This window comes from Callorhinchus milii, unplaced genomic scaffold (genome assembly GCF_018977255.1).
Source record: "Callorhinchus milii isolate IMCB2004 unplaced genomic scaffold, IMCB_Cmil_1.0 Scaffold6, whole genome shotgun sequence".
NCBI lineage: Eukaryota > Metazoa > Chordata > Chondrichthyes > Chimaeriformes > Callorhinchidae > Callorhinchus > Callorhinchus milii.
The window spans coordinates 1,341,108-1,362,242 of NW_024704747.1; the positions used below are offsets into that span (position 1 = coordinate 1,341,108).

The 21,135-nt window shown below is 49.5% G+C and overlaps 1 protein-coding gene across 2 annotated transcripts; it reads left to right on the top strand.

Moving 5' to 3' along the window:
• The first annotated feature begins 9,854 nt into the window (after positions 1-9,854).
• On the top strand, positions 9,855-20,984 carry LOC103189034 (cytochrome P450 27C1). Of its 2 annotated transcripts, none has more exons than XM_042336329.1 (9): positions 9,855-10,381; positions 14,266-14,456; positions 15,671-15,870; positions 16,211-16,420; positions 16,925-17,088; positions 17,595-17,761; positions 18,754-18,832; positions 19,447-19,650; positions 20,545-20,984. In XM_042336329.1, exons 1-9 carry the CDS (start codon positions 10,118-10,120, stop codon positions 20,659-20,661), a joined length of 1,596 nt encoding a protein of 531 aa, XP_042192263.1. In that variant the 5' UTR covers positions 9,855-10,117; the 3' UTR covers positions 20,662-20,984. The 2 variants fall into 2 exon arrangements, with proteins under 2 accessions (XP_042192263.1, XP_042192264.1); XM_042336330.1 differs by lacking the exon at positions 9,855-10,381 and adding an exon at positions 11,648-11,707.
• The last annotated feature ends 151 nt before the right edge of the window (positions 20,985-21,135 follow it).

A 21,135-nucleotide genomic window follows, 5' to 3' on the forward strand; every position in this document is an offset into this window, starting at 1 on the left:
GGGTGGGGGTGGGTGGGTGGGTGGGGGTGGGTTGGTTGGAGGGGGAGAGTAAATAACAAAACAAATGTGAAACAAAATGGAAATTAAAAATGTCCCCGTCCCTCCCCCCCATTCATTTTTAATTAAATAAGAAAAATGTATTTCAACGCAAATGATAATTTATTCAAATAAAATAAATAAAAGAAAGTCACAACGTATTGTATTTCAAACTCTTTCCAACCCCCCCCCCCACCTCAGTCAATTGGTTTCAAGGTTTTTTTAATGCAAAATACACAGTCACTACACTTTACAGCGTGTCCTGTACAGCGCTTTGAGATGTCTCGACGACATGATAAGGCGCTGTATCAAATGCAAGGATTATTATTATTATTATTATTATTATTCCACATTAACAATTATAAATGATTAACACCACAGGAAAAATGCCGTTAACATTGGCACAAAGTCACAGATTTTTTTTTAAAATAGGGAATACATAAAGCGTTTTAAAATATTAAAAAATATTCTCCTCTCTCTCTCTCTCTCTCTCTCTCTCGCGCAGATCAAACGACGAGGCAGATAGATGACAGATAGATAGATCGACGCCTCTCGCTCTTTGGAAATCGTGTCTGAAGTTTTTTTGGGGTGGGGTGGAGGTGGGGGGGGGGGGGGGTGGTGGAGGTGGGGGTGGGTGGGGAGAAGAGGAGGGCAGGACGAAGTCGTTGCTGTCCCTGCTTAACGCGAGCCGGACGAACAAAACGCCTACATCCATGTATTGTTTGTCTGGCTCGACGTTAGGCTGGGGCAGAGATGTCTTGCAGGGGTGGGGTGGGGGGGGGGGGCTGGGTGGTGATGGGCTAAACCCCCCCCCGAGGTTAAGCCTGGTTCCTTCGTGCGTCTCGGGGTCAGCGATGGAGTCCGTCAAGCCGGTCGCTTCAGCCCAAACGATGAGAGTTTCTTCCTTGTGGACCAGAGGCTTTTTCTGCAGTCGCTCCTCTGCTCAGACCTTCCCGAGTCGCCGGTCGCCTCTACACGACATCGGGCTGTTGCATCTTTTGGATGCAGTGGAGGGTTTTTAAGACCGGTCTCTTGTCATCTCTCCAACCACCACCCCCACCGCCCCCGCCACCCCCCCACCACCCCCCCCATTTGTGGATTTTATTTTCCCCCCTGAAACAGACAAAATTCGAGAGAGAGAGAGAGAGAGAGAGTTAAACCGGTCAAAATGTGCCTCAAAACAAGCTTTTAAAAAAAAATGGGGTGAAAAATGTTAAGACTTGTACACCGGTCCTATCTCAAGACCCTCCTCTTAGACCTCACCTTTGGTCACCATCCTACCCCCACCCTCCCCACCCTCCACCCCTCCTGATCAGGTCCAAATCCCCGACTGTCCAGCGCCTTGGAACGTCCTCCTGATGTGAGAGGCACCGTGTCAGTGTCATGTGTTGTTGTGGTCCTGTCCTCCCCCACCCACCCTCCCACCCCTTAAAATAAAATCTTCTCCTGAAAAACACAAAGTATGTGACAAACAGCCCCAAGAACTGGTTTATTCTCAACTCACAGTCACCGAAAGCCTAGAAACACATATCAAACCCACCTCACACACAGTCAGGGAGTGAGTATCAATCAGTCAGATTCATTAAATACATATTATATATAATATATATATTAGATATATATATCCCAACCTCTCTTTCTACCGAGAAATTACTGACAAAACTAATTGTCTGTCTTTGAATCATATACTTTGAAACCCAGAGCTTTGAGACCCAATTTTTTTTTTTAATCCGCACTCACTGAACATCCAACATACGTGCAACACACATGACGTCCAAATGTGGACGGACGCTTCCAACTTTTTAAAAGGCGTTTACGCTATTTTTTAAATAAAATTATGACAATAAGATCTCTCCCCCCTCTCTTCCCCCCCCCCACACGCACAATGTTTTTTTTAATTTAAAATTTTTTAACTCTTTTTACAACAAAATTAATAAAGTCACAAGAATTAAATCCCTCCACTCCACCCCCACATAAAACACACTATTTTTTTTTTAATTTAATTTAAAAAAATGATCTTTTCAGAGTGTTTCAGACTTTTTTTTAATCTAATAAAGTGACATGGATAAAATATCTCCCTTCCCCCCCCCACACACACACACACAAAGTATTCAAATTAAAATATTATCTTTACAGAAGGTGGGAAGTGTTCTTAACACTTTGAAATTATTTTCTGGACAAGGATAACATTTCTCTGTCCCCCACTCCCACACGTTATTTTTTTTTTAAAAATTAAGTCTTTTCGAAAAGTTTTTTAACACTTGGAAATTATTTTTTCTTTAATTAAAAATATCTCCCCTTCCACACACACACACACACACACACACACAGTATTTATTTCCAATAGCATTTCTGATCAATAGAAACAAAGATGGTCAAAGTCAAAAGCATAAGGAACATTCAACATGAGATTTAAAGAAGATTTTGTGAGAGACAGAAAGAGAGAGAGAGAGAGAGAAAATAAGTGTAAAGAAATATTCTCAAAAAGCCCAACAATATTAGCAAACGACACGAATAAATCTCTCCAGATGACAGACTGGAGAGTTTGGGGGGTGAGGGGGGGTGAGGGGGGGGATGGAATTAATTCAAAAATGTACATTAATGGTGATTGATTTTCAACGAAAATCTACTGAGCTCAGTTAAAGGGGGAGAGAGAGAGAAAAAAAAGAGGGTTTGTGGAGCTGAATTAGCACTAAAATCACTGTGGGGGTGGGTTTGAATGGGGGGAGAGGAGGGGGATACATTGTGCTATGGAGGGTTTAGACTTACCTGTGCTCTGGGCTTCCCAGTCCCAGGTAAGTGACACGTAGGCAGGTAGTCAGACAGACAGACAGACAGACAGACAGGTATAGTTGCTGTAAAGACAGGTGGCTGTGAGCTCACCTGTTGGTCACCAGCAGAATGAGCCTCACACCACTCACCTCTCAGCATTTATACAGTCAGGGCTTCTAACACACACACACACACATCCATCCATCACTTATTACCACACAAAAGGACATTAGACAGAGTGGTGTGTGTCGGTTGGAGGGAGGGATGGGGAGAGAGAGGGAGAGGGAGGGGGGGGGAGAGAGGGAGGGGAGAGAGAGGGAGAACACACCTGTGACACATCAGCCTCTTTTTCTCTGATCAAATATTTGCACAGAATTTTTTTTTCTCTCTCTCTCTCTCTTCCCCCCCCCCCCCACCCACCCACAACCTGCCACTTGTCAGTAGGTATTGTATGTAGGTGTCTCTATGCAAACTCCTGTTCAGGGAGGGAGGGAGGGAGGGGGGGAGCTGTTTAAGTGATGTGATGGTGCTGATAGGCATTACCAGCTTATTCTCTCTCTCTATCTCTCTCCAGAGTCAATCTGCAAACCTCCTCTGTCTCTCCCCCCTCCTTCTCTCTCTCTCCCTCCCCCCCACCTCTCCCCCACCATCTATCTCTTCCCTCCCCACACTCTTTCTCTCTCACCTCTCTCTCTCACTCTCTTTCTCCCTCTCTTTCCCTTCACCCAAACCACCTGTCTCTGCCTTTGCCAATTTACACACAGATTTTCATAGTTTGCAAATTGTGTGCTCTCACACACAGAGAGAGAGAGAGAGAGAGAGAGAGGGAGGGGAGGGAATGGGGAGATAGGAGTCATAATAATCCTCGCGCCTTATCATATCTTCGAGAAGCCGCAAAGCGCTTCATGGAATGCACTGTAAAGTGGATTGGCTGCTGCGTTTCGCCCACAAAATATACAGTCACTCCACTTTACAGTATATTCTGTGGAGCGCTTTGAGACGTCTCAAAGACACGTTAAGGCCCTGTAGCAAATGCGAGGATTATTATAATAACTTTTCTTCTCTGACCGACACCTGCATCGGTATAATCAGGAGTTAGTTGTAAATGACTGTTCCATTCCTCTGCTCCTACCTAATACGTGGGTTAATTCCCCCCCACCCCCTCACACACTAGTGATAGACACCGCACAGTATTTAGTACCGCGAGGGGTGCAGTGATGTGGGGAGGGAATGGAGTTCAGGTGGATATGAAAGATCCCGCTATTAGAAAAGAGAAGTGAGCTCTCTCCCTCTCACCCGGTAAAACAATCCCCCGGATAAATCGGCCAGTCAATGCCAGGGCTCTTTGTGGGACCTCAGTGTGCATGAATTGGCTTCAGAGTTTGCTGCACAGTCACTACGGTTTGAGCGGTTTGCTGAGAAGCGCCTTGAGATGCTTCGCATCCAAATGCAAAGCTTGTTGTTCTTCCAAGAACATCTGTCATACAACAAGGTCATTTCCATCGACCACCTGCTTCGTTAGACCCTCCCTCCAAACTGTGCAAACAGACACGGCAGTAATGTAGGGCGGAAGAGAGATAGAGAGCAGCAATGTGCCAGCGCTGCAGCGACAAGCTCTGAGGAACATCTCCAGATGTCAGGATTCTCGAGTGGAGTCCTGAAACGTAGTGGTTAGAGCGCTCGCCTCGCAACTAGAGGACCCGGGTTCGATTCCCGGGCGGGTCAGGGCGAAGCCTTAGCCACGTTTCCTGACTCCATACACCTGCCTCTGTTTACCAGCAGTAAGTGGGTTTGTTAGTCGATCGGCGGATCGCTTTCTGGGGGTAATAATCCCTTTAAAAACATGAATAAATTTGGTCGCTCAATCCACGACCGTCCGTGAGACGCTGCTGTGCACAATTTGCCGCGTTCCGCCTATAAAAAAAAACACAGTCACTAGACTTTACAGCAAATCCCGTGAAGCGCTTTGAGGTTCCTCCTGACCGGCGGTATCAAATATAAGGATTATGATCATGAGCGTCAGCCTGGCCGAGATTGTGATCTCAAAGCCCTGGAAGCGCGCGCGCGCGTGTGTGGGTGTGTGTGTGGGTGTGTGGGTGGGGGGGGTGGGGGGTGACGAGGAAGAATTGTGCAGACCTGTCAGGGTGTGTGTGTGTGTGTGCGTGTGCGTGTGCACTGCCCGTAAGGGGACTTTAACACATGTCACGTTGCCTCAAAGCAGTGTGAATGATTTATACATCAGAGCATTGATGGAACAAGTGCCTCTGATCTCTCTCTGCGCTGAGTGCTGCCTGCAGCGGTTTGTCGAACGCACCATTATTGTGGTCGGCCTAATTGTTTGGCAGACGCGCTGCCTGGCGTTCATTAATATTTCATAGGAACACAGGAGCAGGGGGAGGCCATTCAGCCCCCCGGAGCCTGTTTTTGCCATTCTATCAGAAGATAAGTATAATAATCCTTTAACGATGCTTTGTCTTTGACAAAGCGCCTCATCACGTCCTCGAGACGTCTCAAAGCGCTCGCAGGTTATATTGCAAAGTGTAGTGACTGTATTTTGTGAGTGACCGCACGGCAACCAATTGCTGAATGGATCCACAGCCTTTTGGGTGAGGGAGAGAGTTCCAGATTTCCGCGATCCTTTGCGTGAAAAATGCTTCCTGATTTCAACCCTAAATGGGTCTGGCTTTAATTTTAAGATGATGCCCCCCCCCCCCCCACCCCCAGCCTCCCCTTGTTCTGGATTCCCCTCCACCCACCAGAGCAAATCGTCTCTCTGTAGCCCTGTCGAACCCCTTCATCATTTGAAACACCCCGACACCTGTTTCAATATGGACGGCGGTGAGCGAACTTGCATTAGCTTCTGCGACGCGTTTGAATGCCACGGAGGCTTGGGGACCACCTGTCGTTTGGGTGGGGGTGGGGTAGTGGGTTGGAGGGGTGGGGGGGGGGTGGGGGGGGAGAGGATGGGGAGAGTACCAAAGCAGAGCTAACAACAGGTAACAAAGCAACGTTAAAACTGTGTCTGCAACCTCTTCATTTTTGCCCCGACTCCCCACCTTGTTAACGTACTCCACCTGGTGACCACATTAGGCTGTGCTCTCGGTCAGTAAAGTTTGCTTCAGGGTGATGTGGATTTGAACTCCCGTGTTGCGGACTTGGTAAATGATGATAATAATAATAATAATAATAATGCTGGCATTTGATACAGCGCTTTATCACGTCTTCGAGACGTCTCAAGCGCTTCACAGAACACACTGTAAAGTGAATTGACTGTATATTTGTGGGCGAACGCATTGTGCACAGCAGCATCTCCGCCCCCCCCCCCCCCCCACAAACAGTCGTGGTTCGAAGTGACAGCTTAATTGTCATTATTATTTTATTTTTGGAAGGAATTATTACCCCGGAAAAGGGATCCGCCAATCGACAATCCGTGCGTGTGGAGTAAAGGAAACTTGCCCAGCGTTCTGCCCGGCCGGGGAATCGAACCCGGGTCCTCTCGCTTGCGAGGCGAGTGCTCTAACCCCTGAGCTACAGGACTAACTGTATTGTTAGAGTTCAGGCTGACACTTCAACACAATGTTCGGGGGGGGGGGTGGGGGGAGAGTGGTGGCGGTGCGGGGAGGGGGGGGGGTTACCGCGTATTGTCAGAGGTGCCGTCTTTCAGGTGTTACAGTGCCTGGTGGCTCAGAAGGACATTAAAGAAGTTTTTTTGGTCAGCCGGGTGTCAATCGCCCGGCCGCTGACCCAAAAAAAGATGACACAGAGGGCGAGATCTGAGGTGAGCAGGTGCGGGAGAATAGTTTGAGGGCAGGTTTCCATCCACTCTCGCTTAACAGTCTATAATTATTAACATTAATATGTTAAATTGAGGCATCTGTTTGCCTCTGTATCGCAGTGTCAAGTCATAAACCGTACATAAATATGAACGCTACTGTCTCTCCGGGACTGCTCAGCAGCCTGTGGCTGAGTCATTAGCTCTCTCTCTCTCTCTCTCTCTGTCTCTCTCCTGGTGTCTTTGCCGACAATCCCCCCCCAGATACAAAACTGGTCATTGGCCTCATGGAACCTTGGCTCGCTTAATTGCTTACAAGTACAGTCACTACACCTTGCAGCCAAATAATAATTTGGCCACTCAATCCACGGCTGTCTGTGGGGACGCTGCTGTGCGCAATCGTCTGCCGCGTTTCGCCCGCAGAATACACAGTGGCTACACTTCACAGTATATCCCGTGAAGACGTCTCAACAACGTAATAAGATGTTATATCAAATGCAAGGATTATTATTGTTGTTGTTGGAAAAGAGTCCCTTTCTCCTGGGGTCCTGGTCGACAATCCCCCAGACATTCGGTTTGGGTCTGCCTGCAGGACCTCGGCTCCCTCATTTGTCTTCAAATACACAGTCACTACACCTTACAGCCGCCTGGGTAAAGGCAGCGCCCGACACAGCAGTGAGCCATGGAAGGTCATACAGATTAATAGATCTGTATTCAGAGGATGTGTGTGTGTGTGTGTGTGTGTGTGGGGGGGGGTGAATAAACAACCCTGGGGGCGCGCGGGGTGGGGGGGATCAGGACTTTGTGAACACCTTGTATAGTGGGTTGGATAGGCTCAGGTTCGTGGTTTGTCTCTCTCTCTCTCTCTCTCTCTCTCCCTGGAGGGAAGCATCCCGCTTACCTAATTCCGGAGAGTATTAGGCGCAGGTCGGCAAGAGCCAAGGCTTGGGGGTGGGGGGAGCCCAGACTGTGCGTTGGGGGGGAACTGCTGGGGTCTGACCAGGTAAAAAAAAAAAAAAAAAGCCCTTTGGTCTGTGTAAGTGGCAATTCCCATCCCTGACTGTTGGGAGTTGATCCTGTTATGTGTTGTTTGTGTTGGGTCTGAAACGGTGCAAATGTCAACCACCCCATCCCCACCGCCCCAATTCGAACCAACCCCCTCGACAGCCCGTCCACTGCTTCCTCTCTACCCCGTCGCCGGTGCCCGCTCCCCCACTGGAACTCTCTACTCTAATTCTCTAGCCCCGGAGAAAGGGAAGGGTTATTACCCCTGAAAAAGCGACCCAGCAACGGACTAACAATCTAGGAATCCAGCAATCGTGGAGAACCTGCAGCTCAATGGCTTAGAACACTCGCCTCGCAAGCGAGAGACTTGGGTTCGATTCCCGGCAGGGAGAAACGTTGGGCAAGTTTCCTTACCCCGCAGGCCTAGCGGGTAGGAGGAACCCGATTGGGGGATCGCTTTTCCGGGCGTAACAATTCCTTTAAAAAAAAACTGTTCGCTCAATCCACAGCTGAGCGGCTGCGTTTTGCCCACAGGATAGGCAGTCCATTTCACTTAAACTATGTTCCGTGAAGCGCTTTGGGACGTCTCGAAGATGTGATAAGGTACTACGTCGAATGCACGGAATATTATTATTATTATTATTATTATTATTAACAGCCGGGCTCCTACTTTACTGCGGGGTAAACACAGGCGTGCGGAGTAAGGAAGCGAAGAAATGTTTTCTCTCTGCTCGGGAATCAAACCCGGGCCCTCTTACTTGTGAGGCGAGTGCTCTAACCCCTGAACTCTGCGGCTACAGATTTTCTGCGTAACACAGGGGGGGGGGGAGGGGGAGGTTTGGGTTAATGCCTGCATTCCCCTCTTGTTGTAGGGTGGCCCCCGCATGAGGTTGATTGACTGTCAGAATGACCTCCAGACCCTCTCACTCATGTTCCTGACTCCGACTGGGAGGTCAGTCTACACATGTCGCTCTCCAGATGTCTTTCTCTTTGTATTTTGTTCTGGTACCTCCCTCGGCCCTCCCCCCTCGTAGCCCATTCAATCTTAACATGTATCAACCCAGCAGGAGGCTATTCCACCCATGGTGTCTGTGCTGGGGCTCGCTCCCCCACTGGAGCTCTCTAGTCTAACCCCATTCCCTGCTCTCTCTCTCTCCCCCCCCCATGGTGTCTGTGCTGGGGCTCGCTCCCCCACTGGAGCTCTCTACTCTAACCCCATTCCCTGCTCTCTCTCTCTCTCCCCATGGTGTCTGTGCTGGGGCTCGCTCCCCCACTGGGGCTCTCTACTCTAACCCCCATTCCCTGCTCTCTCCCCGTCGTGGCTCATTTCCTGACAGCAGCAATCTACTTTGCTGAACTCACCTCGCAAGAGAGAGGACCCGGGTTTGATTCCCGGGCGGGGCGAAACCTCAGGCAGGTTTCCTTACTCCCCGTACCTCTGTTTACCGAGCAGTAAATAGGAACCCGCTCTGCCTTCCCCCACCTTCGCAACATTGCCTGACTCCGCCACTGCCTCACCCCTCAGGCCGCTGAAACCCTCGTGTATGCGTTCGTCACCTCAAGACTCGATTGCGGAACCTCCCTCCTTATCGGCCTCGCCCACAAGTTTCAGATCATCCAGAACTCTGCAGCTCGTGTTCTCTCCCCCACGAGGCTCCGTGAACCCCACTCTCGCTCGCCTCCACTCAAGACCCTCTATTTTGACCATGCCTTCAGCCACCCTCCTACCTCTCTGCCCTCCCTCATCCCCAACCCTGCACCCCCTCCCCTCCCCCATAATAATAATCCCTTAAAACAATAATAATTTGGTTCCTCAATCCCTGGCTGTGGGAGATTTACCCTTGTGTCCTGGCCGACAATTCCCCCCCACCTCCCCCCAAGAAAAATGCGGTCGCTCAACCCACCACTGTTTGCGGGGACGCTGCTGTGCGCAATTGGCTGCCGTACTTTGCCCACAAAACACACAGTTAATTCACTTTACAGTATATTCTGTGAAGCGCTTTGAGACGTCTCGAAGACGTGATTTACACCATCACCCCCCCCACCCCCCCCCCCCCCACACACACACACACATAAAGTTACAAAGGCTAGCAAAACATTTCTACGAGGGGGGAGAGGAGAAAACAACTATCTATTTTGTCAAAAAAGTTGGCAGAAGAATTGCTAGAGTTAGCGAATCTCTAGCGAATGCAGTATATTATCCGCGCTTGGCAATTCTGTGGATGGATGGGGGAGGGAGGGAGGGAGGGAGAGAGGGAGGGAGGGGGGTAAGTATGGAGAGGGAATAAGCCAATTTTAAATCTCTGGGAGGAGTTGGGAATGTGATCTTGAGATGTGAAATTGAAGATCAAAGGGGAGGCTTTAATAGGAAGAAAGGGAAAGAACAAGCTACAGTGGGAACAGTTTTTTTTTGTGTGAGAGAAGGTGAGGAACACAGTTTGGTTCGGTTCGGTTCGGGTTGCTGCATTCAAGTCCAGGGAAAGCGAGAGAGAGAGAGAGAGAGAGAGAGAGAGACAAAAAAAAGGGGGATAAATGTCTCGCTTTGGCATTTACCTGGTGAGAAATGTTACAGGCAAAAGGGACTTGATGACTAGGGGTCGAACCTTGGCATCTAACCTCAAGGCAGGAGAGCCAGAGCAGACAAAAGGTGTGGGGGAATGTGAGATGGTTTTGCAGAATTCCTCAAGGCAGGGAGAAAGCGTGAAGACTTTAGCAGAAATGCCTGGCCCCAGCACGATGAACAACTTGATAGAGTTCTTTTGGAGAGACGGATTCAGCAGAATCCATGACATTCAGGTAAGTAATACAAAGGAAATCAGATCACCGGGAACTGGAGCCAGGATTAAACCGGTGAAAACTTTTTAGTTTTCTTTCTGCACAAAAGCAACGTTTGCGAAAACCTTTTCTCTTGAAAAAAAACGCTCTCTTAAATAAAACCTTTTTTTTTNCTTTGACAACTTTTGCTGACATTAAACCTTCCTCTTCGAAAGACGTGTTGTTCTTTTGCTTTAAAACCTGTCCCTTTAAACTTGTTCTCTATAAACTTTTTCTCCAAAACGTTCTGTTTAAACTTTAAAACCTTTTCTGTTCAACGTTTTGTTCTTAAAACCGTTTCTCTTAAATAAAAAGACAGAGAGAAAATCAAGACAGTCGTTTAGATTTGACCTGATTATGTATGTGCTTATTTTGTTAGCAGGAAAGGTCGTTTACGAAGGATTTAGGGTACGTGTTTTATGCGCCAGACTAGAGATATTTTATTTCATTTAAATATATATATATATAAATATCTTAGTCTGAAACTTGGGTGAATAAAACTTCGGAAAAAAAAATTATTATTTTAATGTTATGTTCGTTAAAACTTAGTTCCTCTTTTTAAAAAAAATGTGCTTATCCCATTGTATTTTATTTTGTTTTTAATTTAAAAAAGAGAAAAAATAAGTTGATATTTAACAATTAAATCTCAAGCCTCATAGAGTTGAGCTCTCTATCTCTCTCTCTCTCTCTCTCTGTCTCTCTCTGCCTTTGTCAGAGTCTGATCAGAGATAGATTCATAGAATTATACAGCGCAGAAGGAGGCCATTCGGCCCATGGTGTCTGTGCCGTCTCTTTCAGAAGAGCTTCCAAGTCAACCCCACTTCCCCGCTCTTGCAAACTTGTCCTCCCCAAATAATTATTTACTTCTCTCTTAAAAGTTGCTATTGAATCGGTTCCCACCGGCCTTTCAGGCAATGCATTCCAGATCCCAACGACTCGCTGCGTGAAAACATTTCTCCTCGCCTCCTCTCTGTTTATTTTAACAGCTATTTTAAATCGGTGTCCTCGGGTTACCGACCCACCGCCAGTGGGAATAGTGTCTCCTTGTTCACCCGATCGAATCCCCTCATCATTTTGAAAACTTCTATTAAGTCTCCTCTAAACCTTCTCTGCTCCGAGGAGAATGATCGTATCTTCTCTCGCCTCTCCTGATAACCGAAGTCCCTCATTCCTGGTACCATCTGCTTTGCTTCCTCTGCAATGCCTTGACATCCTTCAATTATTATTATTATTATTATTATTATCCTTCATAAAGTGTGGTGCCCAGAACTGAACGCAGTCTCTCGCTGAAGCCCTAACCAGTATAAGGTCCATCGTAACTGCCTGGCTTTTGTATTCTATGCCCCTATTTATAAACCCTAGTATTCCGTATGCTTTTTTAACAGCTTTATCTCCCTGTCCTGTCTCCTTCAAAGATTTACCATATGACCCCCAGGTCTCTCTGTTCCTTCACCCCCTGTATGATTGTCCCATCAGCGTATATTGCCTCTCCTCACTCTTCCTCCCCAAATGCATCACATTGCATTTATCCACATTAATCTTCATCTGCCCCGTGTCTGCCACGTTACCAGTCTGTCTATGTCCATTTGCATTCTGTTACTATCCTCCTCACTGTTTACTACTTCTCCTCGCTCAGTATCATCTGCAAACTTGGAAATTGTCCTCCCTATACCCAAGTCCAGGTCATTTATATAGATCAACAACAACAACAAGAAAATTATATTTGTATAGCGCCTTTCACATCGGGAGGATGTCCCAAGGCACTGGGACAGCAAAAACATCAAAAACAACAGTGGTCCCAATACTGACCACTGGGGGACAGCAATGTGGTCCACTTCCCTCCCTCCTGTCAGAAAAACAACCGTTCACCACCACTCTCTGCTCTCTGTCTCCCAGTTCTGTATCCGCTGCCATTGTGCCTTTCATACCGGGGGCTTCTATTTTGCTTACAAGTCTCTTATGTGGCACTTTATCAAAAACCTTTTGAAAATCCATCTCAACTACATCAACTGCACTCCCTTCATCCGCCCTCTCCGTTACTTCATCAAAAAACTTTCATCGGGTTTGGCAGACATGATTTGCCTTGAACAAAATCCGTGTCGGCTGTCCTTTATTAACCCATATTTTTCTAAGTGAAAATTTATTTTGTCCCGGGTTATGGTCTCCAGAAGTTTCCCCACGACTGACGTTCGGCTGACTGGCCTGTAGTTCTCGGGTTTATCCCTCTGCCCCTTTTTGTAGCATTTGCAACCGTAAATACTCTAAACCTGATGATGTTGCGATGACTGTTGTTCAGATGTTCTCCTACTGAAACCTATTCCACTTGCTCCACTTCATTCCCCAGAACTGGGTCCGGCGCTGTTTCGTTGCTCGTTGGGCTGGAAACGTAATGATCCAGAAAGCTATCCTGCACACATTTCAGGAATCCTCCCCCCTCCTTGCCCTTTACACTGTTATTTTCCCAGTCTATTTTAGGATAATTGAAGTCCCCCATTGTCATTACTCTATTGGTTTTGCAGCTTTCTGAAATCTGCTGCAGATTTGCTCATCTATCTCCTTCCCACTACTTGGTGGTCTATAGTTTATACCTAACAGAGTAACAGCTTCTTTTCTGCTCCTTAACTCCGATTAAATAATAACTTGTGCTGTCTTGTTGCTAACCCATGGGTTGCATAGTAGGCAACATGCTTTGCTTATCAATTTCTATCTCTGCCTTTAAACACAATGGGTATCATTGTGTGTGTGTGTGTGTGTGTGCGCGTGTGGTGGGAGGGGTGGGGTGTGGAGAGATGGAGAAAAAAAAGTTTCCATGTATCTTTAACCATAATAATCCTTAACACGTCTCAAAGTCGATCTCAGAAAAAGCTGTAAAGTGAATTGCGGGCCACACACGGCAGCCAATTGCGCACAGCAGTGACCTATCAACAGTCGTAGATTGTGAGTAACCATTTTTTGGGGGGTAAGGGATTATTACCCTCCAATCAACTAACAACCGGGTTCCTACTGACTGCTGGTAAAGAGAGGCGTGTGGAGTAAGGAAACTTGCCTGAGGTTTTGCCCTGCCTGGTCTTCTCGTTTGTGAGACGAGGGCCTCTAACCAGCACAAGGAACATGCTGTGAGATGTTAGTGATTCCCCCCCCCACCCCGAGCCTCTGTCAATCCCCCTGGTTCAGTGAGAACCTGGAACCCACCCCAGGGCTAGCCGGGCGGCACAAACAGAACCTGTCATTGCTGGGCTGCGGGTGGGGAGGAGGGCAAGACGTGGGCTCTCCCTCCTGTCTGATACAACAACATCAACGCCGACAATTAGGGACGGGGATGGAGACTTACACAGACCAGGGCTCTTGTCTTCTTGCACAGAGCGGCAAGGTTTCTTGAAGGAAGGTTTTGTTGTGCCCATGATCAGGGTGGACAACTTTGCATGCATACAGCACCTTTGTGTGTGTCTCGGAGCGCTTAACACTGACTCCAAGCTGTGTGTGTGTGTGTGTGTGTGTGTTGGGGGGTGGGGGCGAGAGGGGAGGTGACCTTAAGCACAGTTGAAGAAGAAGGTCTTCAGGCGCAATCTGAAAATCACTCAACCCAGGACTGGTTTGTGGAGACGCTCCTATGTGCAATTGGCTGCTGCGTTGTGTCCACAAAATGCACAGTCACTACACTCTACAGTATATACTGAGAAAGCCTTTGAGACGTCTCGACGAAGTGATATGGTTGCTGTAGCGATGGCAAGGATTATTATTAACAGCTGAGTATAACAACAATAATAATAATTATTTGAGGTTGATGAAAGCCATGCCCAAGGGTGGCCAGAGTGTGCATTACACCACACCAGCGACTTCACAAACAAAAGCCTCTCTGTTCTCAGCTCAAGCACACCCAGCAATACGGCAAGATCTTCAAGTCACGCTTTGGGCCCCAGTTTGTGGTGTCCATTGCGGATCAAGACATGGTGGCCCAGGTCCTGCGGGCGGAGGGCAGGGCACCTCAGAGAGCCAACATGGAGTCCTGGCAGGAGTACCGAGAGACACGAGGGAGGGCCACGGGACTGATATCTGCGTGAGTAGCGATCGGGGGCTCAGGGACACCATGGCTCAGTCGGTAGCACTCTCTCTCTATCTCTCGCCACCGAATCAGAAGGTTGTGGGTACAAGCCCCTACATCGGGGTACTCTGAGCTCGTGGTCCAGGCTGATGCTCCAGCGCAGCGCAGTGGGGGGAGAGAGTGTCGCATTGTGCGGAGGCGCCGTCCTTCAGGCGAGATGTCAAACCGAACTCCCCACCTGTGTCCTGTTTAGGCAGTCAGACGTGTGGAGTCCTGTAGCTCAGTGGTTAGAGCCCTCGCCTCGCAAGCGAGAGGACCTGAGTTTGATTCACGGGCAGGTCATGGAGAAACCTTAGGCAAGTTTCCTTACTTCACACACACACACCTCTGTTTACCAGCAGTAAATAGAGATCATAGTCGATTCAAGACATGCAAGAGACATCCATGACCTGCTTTGCCTTCCCTCACCTCCGTAACATCGCCCGACTCCGCCACTACCTCACCCCTCAGGCCGCTGAAGCTCTTGTTCACGCCCGGCTTGTCGGCCTTCCCAACTCCTCCCTCCACAGACTGCAGATAATCCAGAACTCTGCAGCCCGTGTCCTCTCCCGCACCAAACTCCGTGACCCCATCTGCCCCACTCTCGCCCGACTCCATTGGCTTCCTATCCTGTAGAGGATCCAGTTCAAAATCCTGGTCCTCACCTACAAACCCTCCATGGCCTCGCCCCACCCTACCTCTGTGACCTCCTAAACCCCTACCAGCCCGCCCTCTCCCTCTGCTCAGCCGGCTCTGACCTGTTCCATGTCCCACGACCCACCCGCCCGCCCCACCTTTGGCGAGAGAGCCTTCAGCCACTCTGCCCCCAACCTCTGGAATTCCATCCCCCAATCACTCCACCTCGCACCCTCCTTAGCTTCCTTCAAGTCCCACCTCAAGACCCTCCTCTTCAACCATACCATCGATCACCCCCCTTCACCTCCCCTCCCTTCTCCCCCCCTGACCTCAGCTCGGGCCTGAAATGCTGTACACTGTCCAGCGCCTTGAGACGTCCTCCCGACGTGAAAGGCTCTATACAAATGCAATCTTGTTGAGATTATTAAGACCCCAGGAGCCCCCTGGTTTGTCCAACAAGCCCCCATTCCCCTACCATCCAGCATCAATGCACAATCGTTTCCCACCTCCCTGCCCCAACCCCGGGTAACGATGTTCTTCGCTGTTGGTTCCAGGGAAGGCGAGGAATGGTTCAAAATGCGTAGCACCCTGAAGCAGCAGATCATGAAGCCCACAGACGTGGCAGTGTACAGCAAAGGGATGACTGACGTGGTGAGCGATCTGATCACCAGGATGAAGGAGGTCAAGAGTCGGACCGGCCCCTTCCAAACCATCAGCCATGTCAACAATCTCTTCTTCAGGTTTGCTATGGAAGGTGAGCTCTGGGACCCTACCCTGTGAGTGGTGCTATATAAATGCAAGTTGTTGTTGTTGTTGTTGAAGGTAAGGGGTATTGGTGAGAGGACCCGGCTTCGATTCCTGGGCAGGGCGACAGGGTGAAACCTTAGTCAAGTTTCCTTATTCCTCACACACCCACGCCTCTGGCGGATTTCTTTCCGTGAGTTATAATCCCTTCAAAAAAAATAACAATAAAAATTTATCACTCAATCCATGACTGTTAGTGGTTTTTGAGATGCTGCTGTGCACAATTTCAGGCCCCCCCCCACTCCTCCCCGGACCTTGATGTGCTAACTGTGACCTCTTCCCACCCCCAGGTGTGGCCACCATCCTTTTTGAATCCCGTCTCGGCTGCCTGGAGAACGAGATCCCCGAGGAGACGCAGGAGTACATCAGGGCCCTGGAGCTGATGTTCAGCATGTTTAAGACCACCATGTACGCGGGCACCATTCCCAAGTGGCTCCGGCCCTTCATTCCCAAACCCTGGGACGAGTTCTGCCGCTCCTGGGATGGCCTCTTCCGCTTCAGTAAGGCTCCGGCGTTTATAGAGGCTTGAAGGGTGAAGTGATTGAGGTGTTTAAAATGATAAAAGGATTCACCACCTCACGCGGCTCCACTGGCTCCCCGCGTCCCCCCAGAGGATCCAGTTCCAAGTTCCTAGTCCTCACCCTTAAAGCCCTGGACGGTCTTGCTCCTCGCTATCTCTGCCCCTGCTAAACCCTTACCAACCTGTCGTCGTCGGTCGAGCTTTCAGCCTTTCTGCCCCCAAACCCTCTGGAACTCCATCCCGGAGCCCCTTCACCTCACCGCCTCCCTCGCCTCCTTCAAGGTCCATCTCAAGACCTCCCTCTTCGACTGCGCCTTTGGTCATCCTTCCACCTACACTGTGCAAATTCTTCACCGTCCGGCGCCTTGGGATGTCCTCCCGAGATGAAAGGCGCTGTGTAAATACAATTTGCTGTAGTTGTTGTTGAAGTTAAATGGTCGTCAGTTTCCATCTCCCCCTTTCTCTCTCTCTTCCACACAAACAGGTGAGATCCATGTGGACAGGAGGATGAAGGAGATCAATGAGCAGCTGGAGAGAGGGGCTGAGGTCACGGGGGGCCTTCTGACCTGCCTCCTGGTCAACCAGCAAATGGCGCTGCAGGAGATCTACGCCAACATGACGGAGATGCTGCTGGCTGGGGTGGACACGGTGAGTTCAGGACTACAGTGGAGGTACCTGTAGCTCAGTGGTTAGAGCACTCCCCTCACAAGCCAAAGGAGTTGAGTTCAATTTCTAGCGGGGCGAAACATTACGCAATTTTCCTTACTCCACACACCCACACACACACACGCCTCCGTTTACCAAGCAGTAAGTAGGAACCCGGTTGTTAATCGATTGGCGAGTCACTTTCTGGGGGTGATAATCCCTTCAAAAATATTCTAATTTGGTCACTTAATCCACGGCTGTTTGTGGGGACGCTGCTGTGCACAATTGGCTGCCGTGTTACGCCCACAAAATAGACAGTCACTCCACTTCACAAAACATTCCGCGAAGCGCTTTGGGACGTCTCAACGATGTGATAAGGCGCTGTATCAGATGCAAGGATTATTACGATCACCGTGTTTGTTGTTTATGCCTGTGTCTGCATGTGTACGTATGTGGGCCGGTGTGCGTCTGGGTGTGTGTGTATGTGTGTGTGTCTGTGTGTGTTACAGACCTCCTTCACGCTGTCGTGGAGTGCTTACCTACTGGCTAAAAACCCTAACGTACAAAGTGCGGTCCACAAGGAGGTAGTCCGGAACCTCGGAGCACACACCATCCCCACATCCGAGGACTTGTCCAAACTGCCTCTGATCCGTGGGGTGCTCAAAGAGACTCTGCGGTAAGCATTTGGTCAAAACACACCCAAATTTCCACCTGGTCTTTGGTCACTCAGTCCATTTACTTTGCCGGTATATTCTGTGAAGTGCTTCGAGATGTCTCGACGACGTGATAAGGCACAATGTTTCAGCGTGCATAGTGTTTTGTCTTAAAAAAATCAGAATAAATTGGGGGAGGGAGGGTGGGGGGGGCGATGTTTTTCGAATCCGTCTTAAATTGGAAGCGCTTTTGAAAGATCAAACGAGGACTTTTAAAAATTGTTATTGGTAAGTATTGATCCGTTGGAGAATGGGGAGCCAGTGGGTGTTGAACGAGGATGGGGTGGCGGGGGTGAAGAAGGGGCAATGAGGCCGGGTTGGGAGTGGGGTTAAGTTGCAAAGATAAGGGGAAAACACACTTGACCACATGTGTGTCTCCAGCAATGGCCAGCAGCCGTGAGCTGCCAAAATCCCTGGTGACTATTTGCCCTCAAATCTGGCCAATTCCTCTGGGAGCTTTCCCCATCATTTGCAGCCAAACTGAAATTGATCAACATTACACCAATCTGTGCCTTACCCCCCCCCCCCCCCCCCCACCAAGTCCTTCCAACTCTCTCCTTCCTCCTTAATGTCTCAAGACAAACCACAACTTTTATTTATGTAGCGGCCTTCAATATAGGGTAACGTCTCAGACAGCTTTACAGGGATGGGGTTGGACATTGAGCAAGGGTGGAAGGGGAGCCATCTTTTCCCCCTTTCACCCACTCTCTTCAGCTGCCTCCATCCTACAGTCCCTCTGCCTCGCCCTCTCCATTGCCTTCTTCAAGCCCCATCTCAAGACCTTCCTCTTCCACCATGCCTTCAGCCACTCTCCTGCCCTCCTTGCCCTCCGCCGCTCCTGATCCCAACACCCAGCTCAGGTCCAAATCCTTGTCTGTCCAACGCCTTGGAACATCCTCCCGACCTGAAAGGCGCCGTGTAAATGTCATGTTGTTGTTGTTGTTATCATCCTCAGGATGTTTCCAGTTCTCCCTGGTAATGGGCGAGTGACACAGAAGGACATGGTCGTGGGAGGTTACTTCATTCCAAAGGGGGTGAGAGAAAGTCTTTGTGGAACATCCTTACATCCTCGTTAGATTATATGACAATGCCCCACGACCACACCCCTAAAACCTCCCCTCCCCAGATATCTGCCCAATTTAAAGAGTTTTTTCCTTTAGTGGAGTCCCGTGGTGTAGTGGTTAGAGCACTCGACTCGCGAGCGAGAGGACCCAGGTTTGATTCCAAGGCAGGGCGAAACCTTAATCAAATTTCCTTACTCCACACCCCTCTGTTTATCCACAAGTAAGTAGGAACACGGTTTGTTAGTCGATTGGCGGGGTAAAAATCCCTTCAAAACATAATGATGTGGTCACTTAATCCATGACTGTTTGTCGGCCACTGCTGTATGCAATTGGCATTGCATTTTGACGAAAAAAATATAGTCAATTCGCTTTGCAGTATATTCTGCGAAGCTCTTTGAGATGTCTCGACGTGATAAGGCGCAATATCAAGTGCAAGGATTATTATTAGTAGTAACAATAATAAAACATCAGCCTTGATTCGTTCTCCTGTAGTTGCCTGGGGTGTAGGGGGGACATTGCTGTGGGCAGAGCGGTTGATGTGATTGTGTACAAGCGCAATTTTTTTTTAATATCTTCGTCTTCAGACGCAGCTGGCTCTGTGCCATTACTCCACCTCTCATGACGACAAGGTCTTCGAGGGAGCTGGAGAGTTCCGTCCAGAACGTTGGCTTCGCAAGAGCCACACAGAGAGACTGGAGAACTTCAGCTCCATCCCCTTCGGCTACGGGGTGCGGAGCTGTGTGGGGAAGAGGATCGCAGAACTGGAGATTCACCTCGCTCTCATCCAGGTAAAGCCTCCCCTGAAACCCTCGCTTCCTTTCCCCATGGAATTGGGTCAGTCGTGGCTTTGGTCAGATGGGTATCTGGCACACGCACAAACCCATCACCACGCTTAATAAACCCCCCCACCCCCCCGCCTCAAACTGAACTCCTGAGAGTGCCGCCAAATCATGTCCCCCAAAGAGACACACTCTGCTCACCCAAGTCCCAATAAGGCACAATTTTTGCCCACAAAACTACAGTCACTCCACTTTACAATATATTCTGTGAAGCGCTTTGAGATGTCTCAACGACGTGATAAGACTCTATATCAAATGCAAGGATTATTATTATTATTACAACAACAAGATTACATTTGTATAGAGGTTGGGGGCAGAGTGGCTGAAGGCTCTCCTGCCAATGGTGGGGCGGGTGGGTTGTTGACGTGGAACAGGCCAGAGCCGGCTGAGCGGAAGGAGCGGGCGGGTTGGCAGGGGTGAGGTAGTGGTGGTGTCGGGCGATGTTACGGAGGTGAGGGAAGGCAGAGCCAGCCGGTCATGGCTTGAATGTGGGGAAGAAAAGGCAGTTGATGGTAGCTCTTGGTATTATATTAAGTAGGCAATAGCCAAGGCTTGGGGATCCCAGAGTGAGTGTAGGGTTGGGTGGGGTAACTGAGTGGCTCTGACCTCCTGCTTGTCCGTCATCCCCGCCAGTCGTCGGCCACACTTTCAGCCACTTTGCTCTCCCTCTATCCCTCTGGCTCGTCTCCTCCTTCACCATCTTCAGGTCGCGCCTGAAGACCTTCCTCTTCGACCAGTGCCTACTGTCACCCACCCCCGGCTCTGGGGCACTTCCCTGCTTGAGGGGTGCTGTGTAAATGCAAGTTGTTGTTTTGCCCAGCAATTCCTAATGTTTCTATCTAGCTTCTGCAGGCCTTTGAGATCAAGCTGGACCCCACAACCGGGACCGTCCACGCCAAGACTCACGGCCTCCTGACGCCGGGAAAACCCATCAATCTGCAGTTCGTGGACAGGAAGTGAGTGAGTCGGCGATCGAAAGCCCCAGACAGGCAACCCGGGAGCACGCCCACACCTCAGCCAGAACCAGGCTCGGCCTTTCGCTTGGCTTATGGGTTCGAAAACCCACCTTTAGTGAGGGCTGTCGTAGGAAGATGGCCCTCTCCACTCAGTTAGTTAGCGAGCGGAGAGACACAATCCTGGCCTTCCGGGGCTGGGTAGAGAGTTCATTCACAGAGGGGAAAACATTGACAACTCGGGAGTTGCAGTTTTTAGACGCATCCCTCCACCTCCTGCCTGATCTCAACCCCCAGCTCGGATCCAAACCCTTGACTGCCCAGCGCCTTGGGACGTCCTCCCGACCTGAAAGACGCCATGTAAACGTCATTTGTTGTTGATGTTGACGAGATAAGCACCGGATCTAACGTGACAATGAGTCAACGGAGGCAATGGGCTAAAGAAACTCCTTCGTGGGGCGGACACTGCATTGAGGAGCTT